We start from the raw sequence: 21213 nt of genomic DNA, 5'->3' as shown, positions 1-21213 counted from the left end.
GCCAACAGGAGATATGAGTAATCCACTGCTGCTGACAGGTGTGGAAGAAGACCCCCTCCTTAAGCTCTGATTAGAACATGCGCAGATTATATTATTGCTCCAAACTATCATTCCTTTACCTATAAGAGAATCATGCGTCCCTGCTCTTTGTCATTAGCACGCGGTTTCTGCCTGTGGGTGGTGTCAACTTTCCCATAGTACCGATATTGAGCTTGGCCATAGGCCTTGTATTGAGCAATGAAGTGTGAGCTGAAGTACTGTTTGCATGGGTTGGCTGTTGAGCTCCTCTCCCTCTGCTGTGAGACTGAGGAATGGTGATGCTCCTCCCTCCTGGGTCCCAGACTGAGAAGAGACATGGAGCAGAGCCAGAGGTGACACACAGCCAACATTAAACAGGGTGAAGTATAAATCTCTGTTGTTATAAGGCACTGAGATTTCAGAGTTGTTTGTTACTGCAGCAAAACCTAGAGAAAGCTGACTAACACAGAATATTGGAGGGTAGTTGCGTAAGTATCATGTAGGAAAACATACCAGGGCTCTTTCATTGGCAAGTATCATTCACCTAACTCAAACTGGTGTAAGCAAAAAAAGAAAAAATGTATTTATTGAAAAAGAAAAAGAAAAAAAGGTATTTATTGGTTCACTTAACTAATAGGGGTAGAGTTGGCTAACATGCCTAACATGGTCAGATAGAGAGATTCAAAACAATGCCATAGGGACTCAGGCTCTGGCCACCTCTCAGTTCTGCTGTTATCCCAGGCACAATCTCTTTAGAGCATTGCCCTCAGCAGCTCGAGGCTTATAACCTCAAAGTTCTAAGTCTAGAGGAAAAGACAGAAAAGTTTTCCTGGTTGCTTCTTGAAAAATCTTGGGGTTATCTCTGATTTTACCGATTTGGGAGCAAGCACAGTGGTCAGGGGGATTCACTGCTCTGACTGGCCAGGCCTGGGTCACATACTCAGCCCAGAGCCAGAGGTGGAATCAGCTCACTTTCTGCTTGAACAGAAAATGGGAGAGGGGTGATCCTTCCAAAAACACAGGGTGTACTGTAACCAGAAGAAGGGGGAAATCAGTGCAGGGCTGGAAAAAACAAATCTAATACAGAAAGCAAGAAAATGGAGAAGGAAATAGAATAAATACCTTTTCGTTTTGCAATTGTTTTTAATTTTTAAAGTAACTCTATAGATAATATGAAAGCTACAAAATAATCTAGAGGAGAAAATAAAAGCCATGTTCCTGCCATTTGGAGTGAAACATCCTTTTGAAAGACCTTAGAGCTAGAGTTAGTTAATTCTATGATGATCCTTGATTTAAAACCTTTCCTTTTCACTGTGTAGTTTATTTAACAAATATGTATATTTTATATATGATAAATCTTAATTATTTTTATAAACCTAACGGAATTTTTTAAAGGTTATCCATGTTTATATAAAATAGCTACATAAAAATGCATTTCTTGGGCTTCCCTGGTGGCGCAGTGGTTGAGAATCCGCCTGCCGATGCAGGGGACGCGGGTTCGTGCCCCGGTCCAGGAGGATCTCACATGCTGTGAGACCTGTGGGAGAAGGACCCATCATTTATGTGATAAGCAATCGGCAGCTGCCCATGACAAATGATCGCAACCTACGAGCTGTGATCTGATAATATGATGACATCAAGCATCAAAAAAGACAGCTGGACCTGGTAGAACTTGTCTTACCAAGAATATTAAAATAAACCTAAACTCTTATTTTGGATGACTCCCCAGGCTGGTAGATAAGATTATTTGAGGCAATAAATGCTAGTACACATAATATACAAAGGAGTGGCATCTGACACAGGAGCTGATTCTAAAATGAGCACATAAAATGAAACTCACATTTAGCCAAAATTTCCCCTTGACACACCTTAAATTACCCATATAAAGACATAGCATCTTTCAACGGTCTCAGGTAGCCAGTTTTTCTCCCAGTCTTAGTACAGATCACTCTGAGTGATAGGCGAGGCAGAAGAGTGAAGTAATTCATTATGCTCTTACCAGCTCGGACCCTGGAGCCAGGCTGCCTGGTTCAAATCCTGCACCTGCTGTTCACTAGCTTGTGACCTTGGGCAAAAAACTTACACCTCTGTGCCTCAGCTCTTTCTCTGACATATGGCTATGGCCGGCACAGCTATAACCCATGGACTATCCAGTGTTCCCTCACATATCTCAGCCTCCCTTGTGGTTGTTTTGGGGCCAGGCTCTGTGAGAAGAGGTGAGAAGATTAAGAACTAGGATGCCTCTTCCATTCTTTTCTTCTTTTGCTTCAGTGACTTCAAAAACAACATGTTCCAAATAGCTATAATTTATAAGAAGGCTGTCCAAACTGTATCAGTCTTTGTATGAGAAATCAGCTGTTATTGAGTATTTGGCTATTGTTTATAACCGCAGCCCAGTCTAGGCTAGCCTGATTAACACAATGGGGAAGTAATAGTTCCTACTTTGTAGGGTTGTTATGGGAGTTAAATTAGGTAATATTTATAAATTGTTCAGAACAGTACCTGAGTAAACACTATATAAATGCTTGGTTGGTAGGTAGGTAGGTAGGTAGGTCATGTAGGTAGACAGACAGACAGACAGAAGGAAACAGTTCCCTTGTGGGCTGCTCATGTTGTGAGTGTCACATAAAACTGAAGACAATTAAGGAAAGAGCTGAGTCATGTGTCCCATTTTATGCTTCACCTCCAGTGTACAATTCAGGCGGAATTGCTTGCATTTAAAAAAATTTTATTTCTCTCTCTCTCTTTCTCTTTCTCCTTCCCCGAAGAGCACAACACTGAACAAGCATAAATAAGTCCATATACACTGCAATCTAACTATATACAAAATCTGTCTGTTGGGCTTCCCTTGTGGCACAGTGGTTAGGAATCCGCCTGCCAATGCAGGGGACATGGCTTCAAGCCCTGGTCCGGGAAGATCACACGTGCCGCGGAGCAATGAAGCCTGTGCGCCACAACTACTGAGTCTGAGCTCTAGAGCCACAAGCCACAACTACTGAGACCGTGTGCTACAGCTACTGAAGACTGCGCGCCTAGAGCCTGTGCTCCGCAACAAGAGAAGCCACCGCAATGAGAAGCCCACGCACCGCAACAAAGAGTAGCCCCCGCTCACTGCAACTAGAGAAAGCCCGCGTGCAGCAATGAAGACCCAACGCAGCCAAAAATAAATAAATAAAATAAATTTTAAAAAAACCCCACAACTTTCTGTTCATGAAGACAAGGAACATGTTTGTGTCATGGTTCCATGGCATGTAGTAGGCATCCAGTAAATGGCAGCCAGTCAGTTTATGAATATGTCTGTTCCAATTTTAGAGCACATTTAAGTAAGTAATAAATATTAGCTGAATAGATGAACAAATAGATTAAAAATAACTCCCTTTAATAGCTGAAACACACCCATTTATATATGTATATGTATCAGTAGTGGGGAAAAAATGTACTCCCTTAAAACTGGCACCATACTTCCTCTTAGGTAAGGAACTAGCTTTGTTTAGATGAAAGACCATTTCACAGATGGAAAAACTGAGGCTCTGAGAGCTTAAGTCATCTGTGCTGAGCCACACAGCCAAAAGGAGTAGAGCGTGATTTAGCATGCAGAGCTGTGATTCCAGAGCCCAGGTTCCTAACCCCTACACTGCACTACCTCCACTTTGACGTCCAGGACATTCTTACACCTCCCTTGACAGCTCCGGGATTTGACTTGAGTCATCTTCTTCAACCCACCCCCACAAGCCTCTCAGATACTTCATTATTCATACTGATGACACCTCCAACACCATGGCCTTGAGTCCATGTGATCCCATGACCCCCTTCTTCCTTCGTGACAGTCACATCTTAGAACGGGTTGTCCCTGAAAGACTGTCATATCTCATCTTCCCAAATTCCTGATCTCATCATAGCCTTCTCTGTCCTTTCATCTTTCCCACCCACTCACTTCTATTTATATTGTATTTTGCCCTTATGTGAGACTATGACTTGGGTTATTGGTGTCCATCTAGAACAGGGCTCAGCAAACTAGAGCCCATTGGTCAAATCTGGCCCATCACCTACTGCTGCAAGTTGAGTGGTACTGGAACACAGCCACGGCCCTTTGTCACGTGTTGTCTATGGACAACTATGGAGTTGAGTAGTTGCAACAGAGACCGCACGTGTCCTGCCAAGCCTAAAAGATTTACTACACTGACCTGACCAAGAAAGCCATTTCCTTATTCCCCAGGAGCTCTGAGGTTACTGGAGCCGTGTTCTTAGGGCAAGCCCACGGCTCTGGCCATATTAATCCTCCTCATTGCCACTGGGGAGAATTGGGTTTGGCACTGGAGCGGGGCGGGGAGTGAGAATGAGGCTGATATGAGAGGGGACTGGCTGGTGAGCTGTGCCGCTTCAGAGCCGGGTCTCAACCGGGGTAACACAGACCTCCCCAGCACCATGAGGCTTCTCACTTGGGCCCACACCTGTCGCTCTCCCCGCCACACCCCAGGGCCCTTTTCCTTCCATGTCATTTGAGCCTCTCAGCATCATGTGAAAACTCAGTCTCCTCCACTGCCTGTCACTCCAGCATCACCCATGGAGAACAGCCCACAGCCCTCCCAGTTCACCTCCAGTCAATAGATTCCTCCTTGCTCACAGCCTATCCGCTATTCAATCAGCTGATCAAGAGGAGCTTTGAAACATCTTACTGTTTCTTTTCCTTTTAATGTTTTATTATGGAAAATTTCAAAGATATAAAAAAGTAGGCAGGGGCTTCCCTGGTGGCGCTGTGGTTGAGAATCCGCCTGCCGATGCAGGGGATACGGGTTCGTGCCCCAGTCCGGGAAGATCCCACATGCCGCAGAGCGGCTGGGCCCGTGAGCCATGGCCGCTGAGCCTGTGCTCCGCAATGGGAGAGGCCACAACAGTGAGAGGCCCGCGTACCACAGAAAAAAAAAAAAAAAAGAATAAAAAAGTAGGCAGAAAAAAAATGAACCCAGTTCACCATCCAGCTTCATTTATACTGTTCTCCATGTCAGTCACTCAATGTTACTTCCCCCAACCTTATCCACTGACATCATATGATTTCATATTTCATTCATAAATATTTTAGCATGTTTCTCTAAAAAGCAATAACTTTTTATTGTGAATATGAAATTATCAAAGCTTAAATAAAATAACAATAATGCTTTATATAATCAATTATTTACTAGGTGTTCAAATTTCCAGTTGTCTCCTAATTTTTCTTTTTGGTTTGTTTCTTTGAATCAGGATCCAAATAAGATCCACTGAAACTTCAAAAACTGTATGGACCCTACCATCCCCATTTTAGTGCTTCCGAGTTTGGTTATGTTTCTTACTTCCAGTGTGAACACGTAATGTAGTGTTTCTGTCTCTTGCTGAAAATTGGTTGTTAAATCATTAACACAATTCAGAAAATATAGTAATTTATGAGAAAAATGTAAGACACCATTCTTAGAAAAGTTAACAATGCTTCTCCATGTACTTAAGATCCTGGAGGGGAACAAAATTTCCCGCCCAAAATGTCTCTTTGCCATGTGGATTATCTCAAGCTGAAAACAATCAAGGCCCAAAAGACTCAGGAAGAAACTTTGACCTTCCTCCTAACTGCCTAAAAAGAATTTAGATGCAGGGCCTGTGCCTGGAATAGAGTTATCACTAGAGATATCGGCAAAGAATGTGGGTTGGGTGTGGTGGGGAAACTTAGAGATCAGAGTCCACTCTCTGTCCCACTGTCTCTGCAGGGCCCCTCCAATATTTATTTACCAAACATTTGCTTTTCCATCTTCATGGCAATTGCTTTCCTCCCCTTTGAAGTCTCAGGTCCCTACCCCTAACATCCTCTTTTGTTTTTAACTGCAGATGGTATTTAAGGTGAGGGTTTCAGACATTTTGGTGAGTTACTCAGTTTTCCTGGGCCTCTGCCATGTATACGTTATTAAACTTTTGTTTGATTTTCTCCTGTTAATCTGTCTCAGGTCAATTTGATCCTTATACCGTCCAGAAAAACCTAGAAGGGTAGAAGGAAATTTCTCAGTCTCAGACAATCCTCTGGGCCTAGTCTAGACCTTTCACTATATTAGCATTGCCAGTTTTCAACACTGATTTTGCCCAACCATCTGTTTTCTCCACCTCTTTTCCAGGGTTGCTGGAAATAATCTCATAAGCAGGCTGTTTATATGCATCATAAATTCAGGCCATCAGCTGGGCCATCCCTACTCATCCCTAGTTGATTCCCTATAGGTTTCACCCTAGCAGCTGTTGCAGCCTCCTCCCCTCCCCCACAAGCCTCCAGAACCTGGGCCTCCCTCTCAGCAGATGCCTTCACATCCACACAAACGACCAGAATAACAGTACCCACCGTGAACTTTCTCAGCTTTTCTCCCTTCCCCCTCAGATTTCCTCTCACTTTTCCTTCTGGATTCAATCAGAAGTTCTCAACCAGGGGCGATTTTTCTGTCTCCCCACATTTGCCAGTATCTGGAGACCTTCTTGATGGTGAGGACCACAGGGGGTGCTACTAGCATGTGGAGTGGGGGAAGGCTGGAGATGCTGTGAAACATCCTACGGGCCAGCCCCTCACGACAAAGAGTTACCGGGTGATAAATGTCAGTAGGCTTGGGGAAACGTGCGTTAGAGATGGTCTCTTGGCTCCTGCACTACTTGCCTCTCTGCTCTCCCTGTTCAAGAGCATTCTCGAGAAGGATACAGCACCTGCGTTCTTGCCTCTTCAAGACCAAATCTGGGCACCAACCAGCTTGGCCACTGGCCCAACCTGACTGGCTCCAGGCCAGTGGTAGAGTGGGGCATAGATGGTCTCGTGCATCCTCATTTCCCTTTAATGCTTTATTAACATCTGTTTTACAACACTCACTACAGAAACTACAGCTACTTGTAAACACATCTCTCTCACTCCAAGGGTCAGAGCCATATTTTATTCATCTCTGTTTTCTCCACAGCACCAAGCTCTTTGCATTGCATTTGGTAGGTGTTCAATAAATATTTATTGCATCAAATTAGATTAGTATCATTTACATTTTTATCATGCTCGGGGCATCTCTTTGAAAGGTAATGGAAGCAGAGAACACAAATGCCAGTTAAAGCAAGAGCTTTTGTGTTTATGTTCTTGTGGAGTCCAACTGAAATGCTTGTTATTGCTACTTTGCAGTATATTTACACGAGCTGCCAGTGGAAGTTAGCAACTATTTTAAATTAAGGTATTTTTACGATAAATGACTAGGGATTTGAGAGAACTCTTATTTAGAGAAACTCTCTTATTTTTAAGACTCTTCATTGGTTTTTAAAAAAATATTTATTTATTTACTTACTTGTTTGGTTGCATCAGGTCTTAGTTGTGGCAGGTGGGCTCCTTAGTTGTGGCTCCAGAGCTCCTTTACTGTGGCTTGTGAACTCTTAGTTGCAGCATGCATGTGCGATCTAGTTCCCAGAACAGGGATTGAACCCAGGCTCCCTGCATTGGGAGCGCAGAGTCTTAACCACTGCACCACCAGGGAAGTCCCTTCATTGGTTATTGTAAGTGGGAGAATGTTTCATTTTCAACCTGGAGAAATATGCTAATCTTTCACTTATTAATCATTTATAATCTATAAATTCCATTTTCATAGTGGACAAAATTAGTCAAAGGCTTAGAAGCTTAATAAGAAGCATGATTTTCTAATATCGTTCTCTTTCCAATGTATAGGTAGTTTCAGACTTTTAAAAACTGGTAATACCTGAATTCTTTTAAACTCTCAAAATTGAGAAAGTCAGCCAAGGGTCTATTCAACTTGGCATTTCCTAGAAGGGCAGATTTAAGCAAAAGATGTGACATTTGAGGGCTAAGGGTCTAATTCCTTTTTTTTTCTACACTGTTTAATATGGGATTTTACAAAACTTACTTAATTTCCTAGTGCCTCGGTTTCCTGACATTGTTCTTGCAAAGGGCTGGTGTGAAAATATTTTCAAAGAAATAAGTTAAATATTACTTTCTCTAAATTGAGTTGTCTTTCTTCCACTTATGGCTTAAAATTGTGGATCACTGCTTAAACGTCATCCTCCAGGGACTTCCCTGGTGGTTCAGTGGCTAAGACTCCACGCTCCCAATGCAGGGGGCCTGGGTTCGATCCCTGGTCAGGGAACTCAATCCCGTATGCCATAACTAAAGATCCTACACATGGCGACAAAAATCCTGCATGCTGCAACTAAAGATCCCAAACATGGCAACAAAGATCCTGCATGCCACAACTAAGAACCAGTGCAGCCAAATAAATAAATACTAAAAAAAAAAAAAAAAGTCATCCTCCAAGTGAGGTCTTTCCTGACCACCCTATATAAAATTAAGTCCCGTCAATACTCTATATTCTCCCCTCTCTGCTTTATTTTTCTCTATAGCACTTACTTGCTTATTGTCTGCCATCCCCCACCAGAATATAAGCTCCATTAAGTCAGGAGTTTTGGCTACTTTGTTCACTGCTTTATCTCCAGCACCTGGAATGATGTTTGGCACACAGCAGTACTCAATAAACATTTATTGTATGAATGAACAAATTATGCAAATCTAGAAATGACATATGCTATACAGCTATCAAAGGCATGAATTAGATTTAACTGAATCAACATGGCTAGATCTCAAAAGCATGTATTTGAGTCAAATAAGAGCAAGTTGCAGGATAATGTATAAACTTCCTCATCTGCAAAATAGGGCTGGTAATAGCATTGTTATGAGGATGAAGTTAGTTCATTAGTGTTAAATGTTGAGACCCGTGATACAAGCACTCAATAAATGTTAGTGGTCATCATTATTATTGCTATATCATTGATGATAAACAGTTCACATAAAGTAATACTACTAATTTTGTATGATATAATCTAATTTTATATAATTAAGTAACTAATTTTAAGACTACGGAAGGATGCAGAATAGACCAAGCTGATTAATTCTGTGAGGAGAGAAAACTCAGATTAGAATGACGGTCAAAGAGAGTATTAATGTCATCTGTCATGTTCTAATATTTTAAATGTAAATGATGCATATAACTAAAAAGTAATATTTAGAAAAGTTTAGTCGTATTTCCTGAGACATAATGAACTTTAGGGCTAGGAGGAGAGGATGAGAGAATGGAGAGATGAATTACTTAGGATAAGAAAATTTTTTAAGTTTTCTGTTTTATTTCTGAAGTGCTTCTTGAATAATCACTACATGGATAGGATGCCCTTAGCCTAGAATAAAAATAACCAGAGAAAAGAGCCACATACATAACTGATCCAGGGTCCTGGATGGATTACATGAGTTAGTTCTCATAGATTGGAGGAAACTATCATTGACACAATCTTCAAGTTAGGAATAAATTATTCAAAGCCTTTTGTCATTACTTACTGCAGTTTCAGCCACTCTTCCACAAATGGAATGGAGAAGAATTCTGTGAATGTCTCCCCTATCCTCTTTGGATTTTGACTGGTCACGATGCCATATGTTTTGATTAACAAGAAAACAATAAGCAAGAATTCAAGTCAATTGTTGCTATTCTGCTGGCAAATTAACACTATTAAACCCTTAGGGTCATGGAATATTCAAAGACGTGAACAACTTACTTGTATAACCATTCGGTCAGAAAATCACAGGCAATGAATTTGGTTCTTTTCCTCTAAAGACAGAAGAGAGAATTAAATTATATTCTTTGCCCCCATGTTTAAGTTGGACAAAGGAGGAGGGGTTAATTGATTGCTTGTGTTAGATGAAATATGCATAAGTCCTTGGTGAGGTTTATAAGCACAACAACAGACAATAACTCAGGCAATGTAAAGAACTCTGACAACATTTCTCTAGTCATCTTGGGGTAGGCATATATTCTGACTATATTAGCAGGGCCTAAAAAAAGACAATGCACATAGTAGGAGGCTTATTACATGCATTTTGGATTTATCTCAGAAGGATTTATTTAAATCTAGACCTTGATTCAGAGTAAATATATTTATTGCTTTCCCCCAGTCCACTCAGATCCTCAGAACAGCAGTACTTCGGGTCTGGGTGCCGCTGGCCAGTGCACTGACTCTGCCAGCTGCTCACCCATCAACCCCTCTCCACTTCATCCTTATTACCAGAAACCTGATGACAATCAGTCCAGGGGAAAAACTACATTTCCCAGCCTCCCATGTAGCAAGCAAGGGACAACCATATGACACAGTTCTGCTGTTTGAGATAGAAATGGGCATGTCCCATGGATTTCTGAGCAAGTGCTACTTTCTTGATTTCTGCTGCCCTTTTCTTTGAAGTTTCCTTCTACTTCTTTCAGTCTGGAACACAGATGTGGGGCTGGAAGTGGGGCAGCACCTGCCAGCCAAGAGGCCAAAAGCAGGGGGTTAGAAGGAACCTGGGCCTTTAATGACTTCTTTAAGCCACTGTACCAGTCTGCGGCTGACCTACTCTGGATATCTTGATACGTAAGGAAAAATAAACTCCATTTGGATTATTGGCACTGTTCTTGAGTTTTCATAACATGAAGTTGAATGCAGTTCCTAGGTGATATATAGCTAGTAAGCCACAAGGGAAAGAATGTCCTAGAGTAATGGGGGACAAGGCTCACAGAACATCAGTGGAGTGGAGCACTGGGTATCCTGCCTCCTAGTCCCATTTAAAGTGTCTTGTAACCCAAACAGAACCAGTTAACTCCTTTTAGAAGATTGTCATGGGACTTCCCTGGTGACGCGGTGGTTGAGAATCTGCCTGCTAATGCAGGGGACAACGGGTTCAAGCCCTGGTCCGGGAAGATCCCACATGCCACGGAGCAACTAAGCCCATGTGCCACGACTACTGAGCCTGCGCTCTAGAGCTGGCAAGCCACAACTACTGAGTCCGTGTGCCACAACTACTGAAGCCCACACGCCTAGAACCCATGCTCCACAACAAGAGAAGTCACCGCGGGGAGAAGCCCGCGCACGGCAGTGAAGAGTAGCCCCTGCTCTCCGCAACTAGAGAAAGCCCATGCGCAGCAACGAAGACCCAAGGCAGCTAAATAAATAAATAAATATTGTTAAAATAGCAGGGGCTAAGAACCAGTCGTTGGTTAGTTACCATGTGAAGAGATCCTTCCCAGGAATGAAGGCAAGACAGATTCTGCTGGAAATTCTCTTTGCCCCTCCAGGTGCACCCTTTTCCACCACACTCTGTGCCTTAGGAGGCTGATTTTATGGTTCATATCAACCAGGCTCGTTTACTCTGTTGTTGGGTCCAGCCACTGGGAGGTACCAGCAGGAGATCCAAGAGAGGGAAGAGAGAAAGGCAGGGTATAATGGGTTGAGCTGTGTCTCCTCCCAGCCCCTTTGCTCCAAATTCATATCCTCCCACACTTCAGAAAGTGGCCTTATTTGGAAATTGGATCATAATTAGTTAAGCCCAGCCATTCCTGAAGTACACAACAACTCCAATGAGAGTGAACAAATTTGGGCTTCTATTAGTAAGGAAGAAGAGTAGACCACCAATGGCAGATTCCTGACGACACTGTGCTAGACCCTGGATCCAGCTATGCCTGAAGCCAAAATCCCTTGGGTCTTTCAGGTCCGTGAGCCAATATATTTCCTTTTTTTTACTCAGCCAGTTTGTGTTGTTTATTGCTTGCAACAGTAAAGAGTTTTAGTTACTATTCCTTTCTTCTCCCATTGGCTAACTCCATTTGTCTTTCAAGATGCCTCTTGGGGGCTTCGCTGGTGGCACAGTGGTTAAGAATCTGCCTGCCAATGCAGGGTACACAGGTTCGAGCCCTGGCCCAGGAAGATCCCACATGCCACAGAGCAACTAAGCCCGTGCACTACGACTACTGAGCCTGCACTATCGAGACTGCACGCCACAACTACTGAAGCGTGCACGCCTAGGACCTGTGCTCTGCAACAAGAGAAGCCACCGCAGTGAGAAGCCCGCCCTCTGCAACTAGAGAAAGCCCACTCGCAGCAACCAAAGCACAACACAGCCAAAAATAAAATTAATAAAATAAATAAATTTATATTTAAAAAAAAAAAGATGCCTCTTGGAAGCCTTTCTGAGTATTCTTACCCTCTTCAGTTTAGAGTAAGCTCCTCCCGCCACCGCCAGTTCTGTGTGTCCCTCTGTCATAGCACCTCAGATGTAACTGTAACCTAACTGCCAGCCCACATGCCCATTTCCTCTATCAAACTATAAACTCTCTGAGGACAGGGGATGTGTCTTCTTTTTCTTTATGTTCCCAGTGCTTGAGTGCCTGGCAAAGAGTAGGTGATCAATGAGTGGTAAGTAAGTGAATGAATGACCTCACCATTCAACTCTCAAGCAAAAAAGCAAGAAGGAACTCATGCACAAGAATTCTGACGTTTATAAGTAGGCATTGCTAATAAATTCTGGACAATTTCTCTTCACTTTCTTCCCCTAATGTTTTATTTATTAGGGGAAATATTTTCTTCTTCTTTTTTTTTTTCCCCCTTACTTTGAAATAGCCAAATTAAATTAGCTTTGTAAGCTTAAATAAGGTTAAAAGGATTGTTGTAAAATTGATTCTCACCAAAAAGGAAAGTGCTACTTAAGATTTTTCACTGAAAGCTTTATTATAGCTGTTAGTAAATAAAATATTGGTGCCTGAGTTGCTGGAGATGCAGTCTTTTACCTCACTGCTGATAGCCTTTTATTAAAATATTGAAATACTGCTGGCCATGGTAATAAAATCAAATGTACTAGACCATGTAATGGGGTCTTCTAAGTTTGCATTGCAAGAGTAAGATTCCCCTTGAAAAGCTATCTTTAAGCAAAATAAGAAAATACTTGTACAACAATGCAAATATGTATCTAGCGTGAATTGCCGTCTAATAATTTAAACAATCCTGCAGTTGTAGGATGGCAGTGTCTCTCTCTCTCTCTCTCTCTCCTTACAAAAGATGCATTGTTCCCTTAGCATTCACTGCACTGTTTGGTGGTAAAGATTCCTTCTATGAAGGGAATGCAGCTTGACTTACTCTATTAAATAGACTTTTAAAATAGCCAAATCGTCTGATGTATGAAGGTCATGTAGACAGATTTAATCATTTTGATGCAAAGAAATAAAATTGAAGAAATTGTGTTTTCCTTCTGTCCTGGGCAAGTGTGGACGTGCCGTGCATACTCAGACACACAGAACAGTGGGGATATTGTTCAGCTGTTGTTTAGTTTAGAAATTATCTGCTGGGAGCTGAAAGAGAGAAGGGAAAGCAAATGAAAAGTTGTGGTGAGTGAAGAGATAAGAGAGGAAGTAATAGAGAGAAAATTAAAGAGCGAGGTTAAGCAAGTGTGGGCTCTGGGGTTTATGTAATGTGGACAAATACACAGAGTTCATGATTGTTAAAGGGTAAAAATGTCCAAGTCTGGGTGAGCAGGGTGATCAGTTAAGGCAACCTTATACGAGGTTAAAAAACAATTTTTTAAAAATCCAGAATTAAAAGGAAAAAGACTAAGCGTCAAGGGATAAGGCATCATCATGTCATCATGAATCTGCAACTTTGTTGTGCGTCCAAGAAAACAAGATGGGTGGAGAGCAGGATGAGTTGATAGACTGGTGGACAGATAATGATGAAACAAATAAAGCAAAATGGTAACCATGAAATCTAGGTGGTAAACATGTGGGTGTTTACTCTGAGATTCCTCCAGCTCTTCTACATGTTGGAAAAAAGTTTATAATAAAACTGAGGGCAGGAGAACAAATCATAAAAGACTCAAACCCCAAAGAGAGAAAGGGCAGAAATCAGACAGTATTTTGTACCAATTTTTAGGTTGAATACACATACAGGAGGCAGACTGGAGGACTGAAGATGGGGAAGAGGAACAACTCACATTAGAAAGCCACTGACGCTCTTCCAGTAACTAATGTAATTTCACCCCACCAAGGTCAAAAGCACAGGCTGTGAGCTTAGCGAAGCATGGCTGCCTATAGCATGGTGTTGGTTGAGGCTCTCTGGGTCTGCAAGGGAGAGAAAGCTGCTCGGGTTACCTTGGTTACTGGGCTTTTTTCAAAAGTGCGTGTAGGCTAGACTTTGGTGTAACAAACACTCCCCAAATCTGAGAAGCTTATGTCATCGATGGTTTCTCCCTCGTGTTACATTCTGGGCCTCAGGCTGACAGGGCAGCCTCTCTCTGAAATGTTGCTGGTTGTCATGGCAAATGACACGAATATGGCAAACTATGCTTTGACCCTTAAAGCACATTTTAAATGACACGTCCATTCATTCCATTGAGCAAAGCAGTGACGTGGTCAAGCTTCCCTTAGGGAGAGGCCACAAAGATTTTTGAACAATAATATAACCTAGCACAGGGGTTACTGTAAAGGTAGAAGGAATGTGAGGATTCCTCTCACCAGGGGCAGAGCCAGGTCTCGGGAAGAAGCGTACCAGCGTCCACAGCTGTCCAGGCACGGGACAGCTTAGCCAGAGTCGTCCAGCAGTAGCTTGGTGACCCAGCAACAGTTCTGCTCCCGGCTGTACGTGGAACTCAACTTTTTGGCCGTGGCTTCTTTCTCAACTTGCTGCCGCTTTTTCTGCTGCCCTGTCCTAACTGGTTTTCTCTCCTCCTCTCTCTGCTTTGAGGTCTGCTGACTCATGGCTTTTCAAGCTTTCTCCTGTCTCTGGTGTTTCTCCCCTTCTACCCACACTATGATCTGCCCTTTCTTTCTGTTGTCTGACGTCCTCACGCCCCAGACAGGAGAATCTGATTGGGCTGCTTAGACACTACCCAGGATGGACCATCCCTGTGGGGCAGAGCAATGCCAGACCATTTCCCAGCCACGTGCCACCCCCGAGAGGCTGCCCACAGGGCCTGAAACTTATTCCTGGCTCCGTCACTTGTGGCCAGAGTGATGGGGACATGGACGACGCAGGGACAAGGGCCTGCAGTTATGGCTGTGGGCATGGCACCCACTTAGAATGTCATGGCCGCCCTTCCCACATAGATATTCCCCACAAGAAACTTCCAGATACCCGAGACCACGCCCCTCCCACCCAAATATGACAAAACTGAACAATAACTATAATCCTAGGAATGAGCACACACACGGACGGTAACCAGATGCCAAAATGCTTATCACAGCAAACTTCAAACGGCTTCATTTTTCTTCACCACTGCATGAGAATTTCATTAGTGAAAAATAATACTTCTCAAAAGAAGTGAAAAATATGGACTTGTAACACAAAATGTTGACCAAGACTTCCAGCATGAGCCACGTGGCCATTTCTAAAAGTGTTTTTGGTTTAAAAAAGTAACATTCAAGTAATTCTACCACACCTTTCCTGCAAGAGTCTATTTTTTCCACTCCTTAGAAATTTTTTTTCAAACAAAAGCTGATGGTACTTCTCATTTCCCTTATTAGTCAAGGCCAGGAAATGGATGGAGTTTCTTCCTTCACTGACCAGAGCCCTTGCGCTTTTTAAAAGATATTCAGGTATTTTATTTTTTTAATACTAGAATAAATGACTATTACATGGGCAAGGAATATAAAAAGAAAAAAAAAAAGGTTTTGTTTTACTGAATTATTCATAGTAGAAAATTTTAATGCCATGAGATCATCAAAGGACTTATCAGGAGTTAGAAATAGTTTCCTGATACCAACTGTTGTTTACAAAACTCTTCACTGTAATGGAATTTGATGACCAACCAAAGGCGAAAGGGAAAATTTTACATTGCATGGGAGAGGATGGGGAAAGAGGTGAAAAGTCTTATCATCTCTATCCAGACTCTGCATTTAATCTGTATGTAAAGCTGAGATAAGGTTTATTTTCAGCCATCATTTTATTCATGTATGAAACTCTTGATTTCTTTCCAAATTAAGCAAGGTACACTGTTCCAGTTTGGCCCTATTCAGTAAACATTTACTGAGGACCTACTATGTGCCAGGCCCCATGCTAAATGCTAGAGATGAAGAAATGAGTAGGGCATGGCCCACTGTGGTTATTAATTCAACGCCCAGCAACCACCCCCAAGCTGGGTAGTAGCTGTGATGAGTATAGAGAATAAACCCCACCTCTAGCTCTGGGCGTGAACCCTGATAAGGCAGTCCAGGTGATCCCACCTCACCTGCCACCTACACCGAAACCAATCTGGTCCACATTCATCCTGACCAAAGGGGTTCACTGACTCAGGATGGACACGTAATCAAGTTCAGAGTGATAAGATGTGGGAGGAGATGTGGTGGGGCTTCTGAGAAACCATTTCATTTGCTTTTCTGAAAGAGCTTGAGCATTCTCTCCTTCTGCTGAGGCAAAACCTTAGGACAGTGGCCACTGCTGTGTTACTGTTTTGAGGGAAGCCAGCTTAAGGATAAAGCTGACTCTGTAAGAGGCCAAGCAGAGAGACAGAAGAAAATCAGGTTTTCAATTATATCACTGAGCACTTGAATCAAACCAATCCTGAAGCCTTCCTTCTTTATCTCAGAAACTTCTAGTTTCTAGCTTCCTGAGCCAGTAAATCCCCTTTATTATTTAAGCCACTTTCCTGTTAGTTGAAATATAACGAACTGTAGCCAAGATAGCTGCCCAGTATCCCTTCTGCCTTCTTTTGGTAACAGTGCCCTGAGTTCCTATTGGGGTCTACCCTTCCCAACTCTAAAGCTGGGTGCCTTGGGTAAGACTCTCCTTCCATTTGCCTAACAGCCCACTAAATCCCCCTAGTTCCAAGGATTGATTCCAAAGTAGGTCATTGACCTGAGCCAGCTGGATTAGAGAGAAACTCTGGGAGAGACTTTCTCTTCTTCTGCTACCCTTGGAGCCTTATGAAACGTGGATGGTGCCACAGGGGAGGGACCGTTTGAGGATGGAGCCAAGCCAGAGGAAACAGAATCAAGAGACAGAGGGGGACCCAAGTCATGAAGACATCACTGGGCCCCCAGATCAAGCTGTAAAGGAAGATCTCCCCATGGGCCTCTTGTTTTCATAAATAAACAGACAAAAAAATCCTTTTCTACTTAAGTCAGTTAGAATGGGGTTATCTGTCGCTTGCAGGACCTGCCTCAAGGAGTTAACACCAGCAAATATGGGAACGTTAGCTCTGCATACTTAATACATCCAGCTGAAACAAACTCTTGAGTTCATACTACTTTTTACTGCTAACAATAAACCTCACATCAAAAACTGCTTACAGTAAAAAGCATTAACTTTATACACTGAGTGCCCAAAATATATTCAGAGATGCATTGGAAAGAATTTCCAAGTGAAGTTTATCACAGCCACTAAGCCAGCTATGTTTAACAGAGCAGTCCAATTAAGTTCTAATTAAGTTCTGATCTCTTGTGTTTCAATTAAGCTAATCTAAAGGCATGGCTGAATGTCAGGGGATCGGTTAAAGACATCAAGCCAACTGTAATGTCTAATCTTTATAATGATATTTACGTGTCTCAAACTTAATTTACTCCAGTGGAATACAACCCAGTACATGAGAGACCAGGAATGGTATTATAACCTTTTAATCAACCATCCGTCTAAAGAGACTGCTGAATGTCTATCTTAACAATTGCACAGTTGATTTCCTGCCTTAAAACCTTTTCCCCCTTCCAACTCACATAGACTCTGGCAGCCCAGGGGCACAAGGGAAGGCAGATATCACTATAAATGGAAGATCAGGAAGGTCAAGGTCAACAGAGACTCTGTAAGTAATGGCAAGTCTTCGTGAAAATTCGGCTCCCACTAAAACTCCTATGTCAGTATTGAAATTACTTGCAAAACAAGCTTCACAGTCACGTCTCCAAGAGACCAAAGGGTCTGGAACATTCCCTTCAAGGTATGCCCTCTGCTTAGAGAGGATGGAGAAGATATGTCAGGGCCTGTGCAAAAGGACACTTCTGGCAGAGGCTCTGATGGTATGTCTGTCCTGATCTGTCTCACGATTCCTGCCTGAAACTGGATTTATTCTTTCTTTCACTGTCAACCTGGACCCATCTCTCCTCTCTCTGGTTTTTCACTTGCTGACATCTGCCTCTCTGAGTCCCTTCTTCAAACACAATTCTTAATAACAAGAGCTACCCCTTACTGAGCTAAATGCTGTACTCACATCATCTCATTCAATCCTCCAACAGCTGTAGGGAGGTGGCTACAATGATTATCACCCTCCCATTTAACAGATAAGAAAACTGAGGCTCACAGAGTTTAAGGAATCTCCCCAGGGGCCCAGAGGGGGATTCAGGGCCCCTGTCCTGCCAGAGCATCCACCTTTCTCAGCCTAATCTTCACCACCCAAACCCCATGTGGCCAGATTCAGCCCACATCTTCCTTACACACTGTCCTCATTTCCAGTCTTATGTTCCAGGTCTAAGGAACTTCTTTCCAATTTAATTTTGTTCTTATTTTATTGCTACTTTTCACCATAGCTGTGCCAGTCACTGAGCTAAATGGTTGAAATATATTATCTTATTTAATTCTCATAAATTCCCTATGTGAAGCAATTATTGTTATCATTATTTCCATTTTAAAGGGAGAACTGAGGCTTAGGAAGGTTAAGTTTACAAGGTCACAATGCTAGCAAGGTCCAAGGCCACATATCTAGGAGGAGGTAGAGCTGGGCCTTAAACTCAGGTGAGCATGGCCCCAAACTCCATGCTGAGCTTCCCTGAGACAGCCTCCCATGTAATGACAACAGCAGCTACTACTGTAAAAGTCTGGATAGCTCCAGGACTTCAGAACCAGGGTCAGCAAACTTTTTCTGAAAGGGTCAGACAGTAAATATTTCAGGCTTGTGTCCCAGCTCTTCAGCTTGGCCACTATAGTACAAAAGTGGCCACAGACAATATGGAAAGCAATAGGTGTGACTGTGTTCCACTAAAACTTCACTCACAAAAACAGATGGCGGACCCCAAGGGCCACAGTTTGCAGCCCTGTGCTTCAAAACATTATCAGTAACAGACAGATGCTCTTTCAAGTGGAAGCATGGAAAAATCCATAGTTCTTGGTTTCTGACACAGAGGTTTGACTTCAAGAAAGCTCTGTTTCACCTCTTGTCTCTATTTTCTGGATAACCCTTTATTCTAAGGGATTAACACTTTAAACATCCTTTAGGTCAAAGACTAGTTTATGACTTGGGTTTTCTCTTCCTAAAAAGTAGCAGGAGAAATGCAGCTCTCTATACAACCAAGAAGTTTAATGACTTATTTTAAGATATGTTCTTGTAAAAAACCAATCAATTGAATCTTATTTTCCTTCGTTTTAAAAAATGGCTTCTATTCTTTAGACATAAATTCTCAAGAGAAATCTGGGATACTTGCTGACTGTCTGTCTTCCTTCCTTCCTTCTTTCCTTCCTTCCTTCCTTCCTTCTCACTAACTGTGACTCTAGCATCTCTTTAACACTTGGAGGTCTCTTCATATTGCACTGTCAGGTTATGAGCTCACCATAACTTCTGAGAGTTATGTTTAGATTTTTACAAATAAATATCATTTCTTTTAGGCACTAGTATTTTAAGGATGAGGAAAGTCCATCCTTGGCCATGTGTAATATCCAGAAAGTAGTAAGAAGGATACCACCTTCCATTCATTCAAGCAACAGTTGGTCACCCAGAAGGGGCCATGGGGGAATGACATTCCTTTCACAGACTGGCTATGTTCCAAGATAATGTTAATAGTGTCAACAACAGTTATATGTAATGAATGCCTTCCAAGTGTCAGGCACTCTTTTAAATTTTACTTAACTCATTTATCCTCACAACAACTACATATTATTAGGTTCTTATGATTATTCCCACTTTACAGAATAGGAAATAGGGGCACTGAAAGGCTAAATACCTTCTCCCAAAGTCATTTAAGAGTAAATGGAGGAAAAGAAAAAAAAAGAGTAAATGGAGGGCTTCCCTGGTGGTGCAGTGGTTAAGAATCTGTCTGCCAATGCAGGGGACACAGGTTTGAGCCCTGGTCCGGGAAGATCCCACATGCCGCGTGGCAGCTAAGCCCGTGCACCACAACTACTGAACCTGCGCTCTAGAGCCCGCAAGCCACAACTACTGAGACTGCACGCCTAGAGCCCATGCCCCGCAACAAGAGAAGCCACCACAAGGAGAAGCCCACACACTGCAACGAACAGTAGCCCTGCTCACCGCAACTAGAGAAAGCCTGCGCACAGCAACAGAGACCCAATGAAGCCAAAAATTTAAAAATACAATAAAATTTATATTTTTATTTATTTATTTATTTATTTTTTGCGGTACATGGGCCTCTCACTGCCGCGGCCTCTCCCGTTGCAGAGCACAGGCTCCGGACGTGCAGGCTCAGCGGCCATGGCTCACGGGCCCAGCCACTCCATGGCATGTGGGATCCTCCCAGACCGGTGCAGGCTCAGCGGCCATGGCTCACGGGCCCAGCCGCTCCATGGCATGTGGGATCCTCCCAGACCGGGGAACGAACCCGTGTCCCCTGCATCGGCAGGCAGATTCTCAACCACTGCGCCACCAGGGAAGCCCAATAAAATTTTAAAAAAGAGTAAATGGAAAAGAATTTGAACCCGGTTGGACTCCAGAGCTAGCTCCTTCACACATTACCTCATGTAATCCTCTCAGTCACCCTGCCTGTGGTTTACAAATGAGGAGGGGAGGAAGTTGTAGACAAGTAACCTCCCTGAAGATACTAGGCTAGAGCCACAAGTCAAACCTGCCACCTGCTGCCAAATCCATTTTATTTCTAATGCAGTGTAAGAAGTAAATTGCAAAAAAGGGCCATTCTCCACCCCTCCCTGTATACATGTCTTTCCAACAAGAGATGGACTCTATTTCTCACTCCTTGAATCTGGGCTGGCCTCATGCCTTGCTTTGGCCAATGTGACACAGCAAAAGTGACACTGTACCAGTTCCAAGCCTCAGGTTCAAAAGCCTTGAGGACTTCTACTCAAATTCTTGCAACCCTGTCCAGCTGTCATGTGAGCAATCCAGGGTTAAACTGATGGAGGATGAGAGACCAAGTGGGACAGAGATGATTCATCCCAATTGAGGCCATCTTAGACCAGCCAGCACCCAACCTACCTGGTAGCTGACCACAAACACATGTACAAACCCAGCCAAGGTCAGAAGAACCTCCCAGCTGAGCCCAGTCCAAATTGCTAACTTTCAGAACAGTGAGGTAAATAAATTGTTGTTTTAAGACACTAGCTTTTGAGGTAGTTTGTTATGCAAGTGGCCAGTGGAGACTGCTACCATAGCCACCTGGCACAGAGCCATGCCCCTGAAAGCAAGAGGACAAAGCTTTAGAGCAGAGC

At 42.9% G+C, this 21213-nt stretch overlaps 1 protein-coding gene across 10 annotated transcripts in view; it reads right to left on the bottom strand.

Annotated features, from left to right (window-relative positions):
• Positions 1-21213, bottom strand: part of IQCK (IQ motif containing K) — a 159352-nt gene that overhangs the window by 111267 nt on the left and 26872 nt on the right. For 5 of the 10 annotated variants that reach the window (XM_067012684.1, XM_067012681.1, XM_067012686.1 and 2 more), the window contains 2 exons: positions 9597-9650; positions 9383-9471 (listed from right to left, as the gene is read on the bottom strand). In XM_067012684.1, the coding sequence (XP_066868785.1) occupies positions 9383-9471; positions 9597-9650 (143 nt within the window). Of the gene's footprint in view, positions 1-8460; positions 8494-9382; positions 9472-9596; positions 9651-21213 lie in introns of those variants that run through there. The other 5 variants (XM_067012682.1, XM_067012687.1, XM_067012685.1 and 2 more) reach the window with 3 other exon arrangements.

The sequence above is a fragment of the Kogia breviceps genome, chromosome 14 (assembly GCF_026419965.1).
Source record: "Kogia breviceps isolate mKogBre1 chromosome 14, mKogBre1 haplotype 1, whole genome shotgun sequence".
Classification (NCBI taxonomy): Eukaryota; Metazoa; Chordata; class Mammalia; order Artiodactyla; family Physeteridae; genus Kogia; species Kogia breviceps.
Note: the sequence above shows the minus strand (reverse complement) of the source record. Positions and strands in the feature narration are given on the sequence as shown.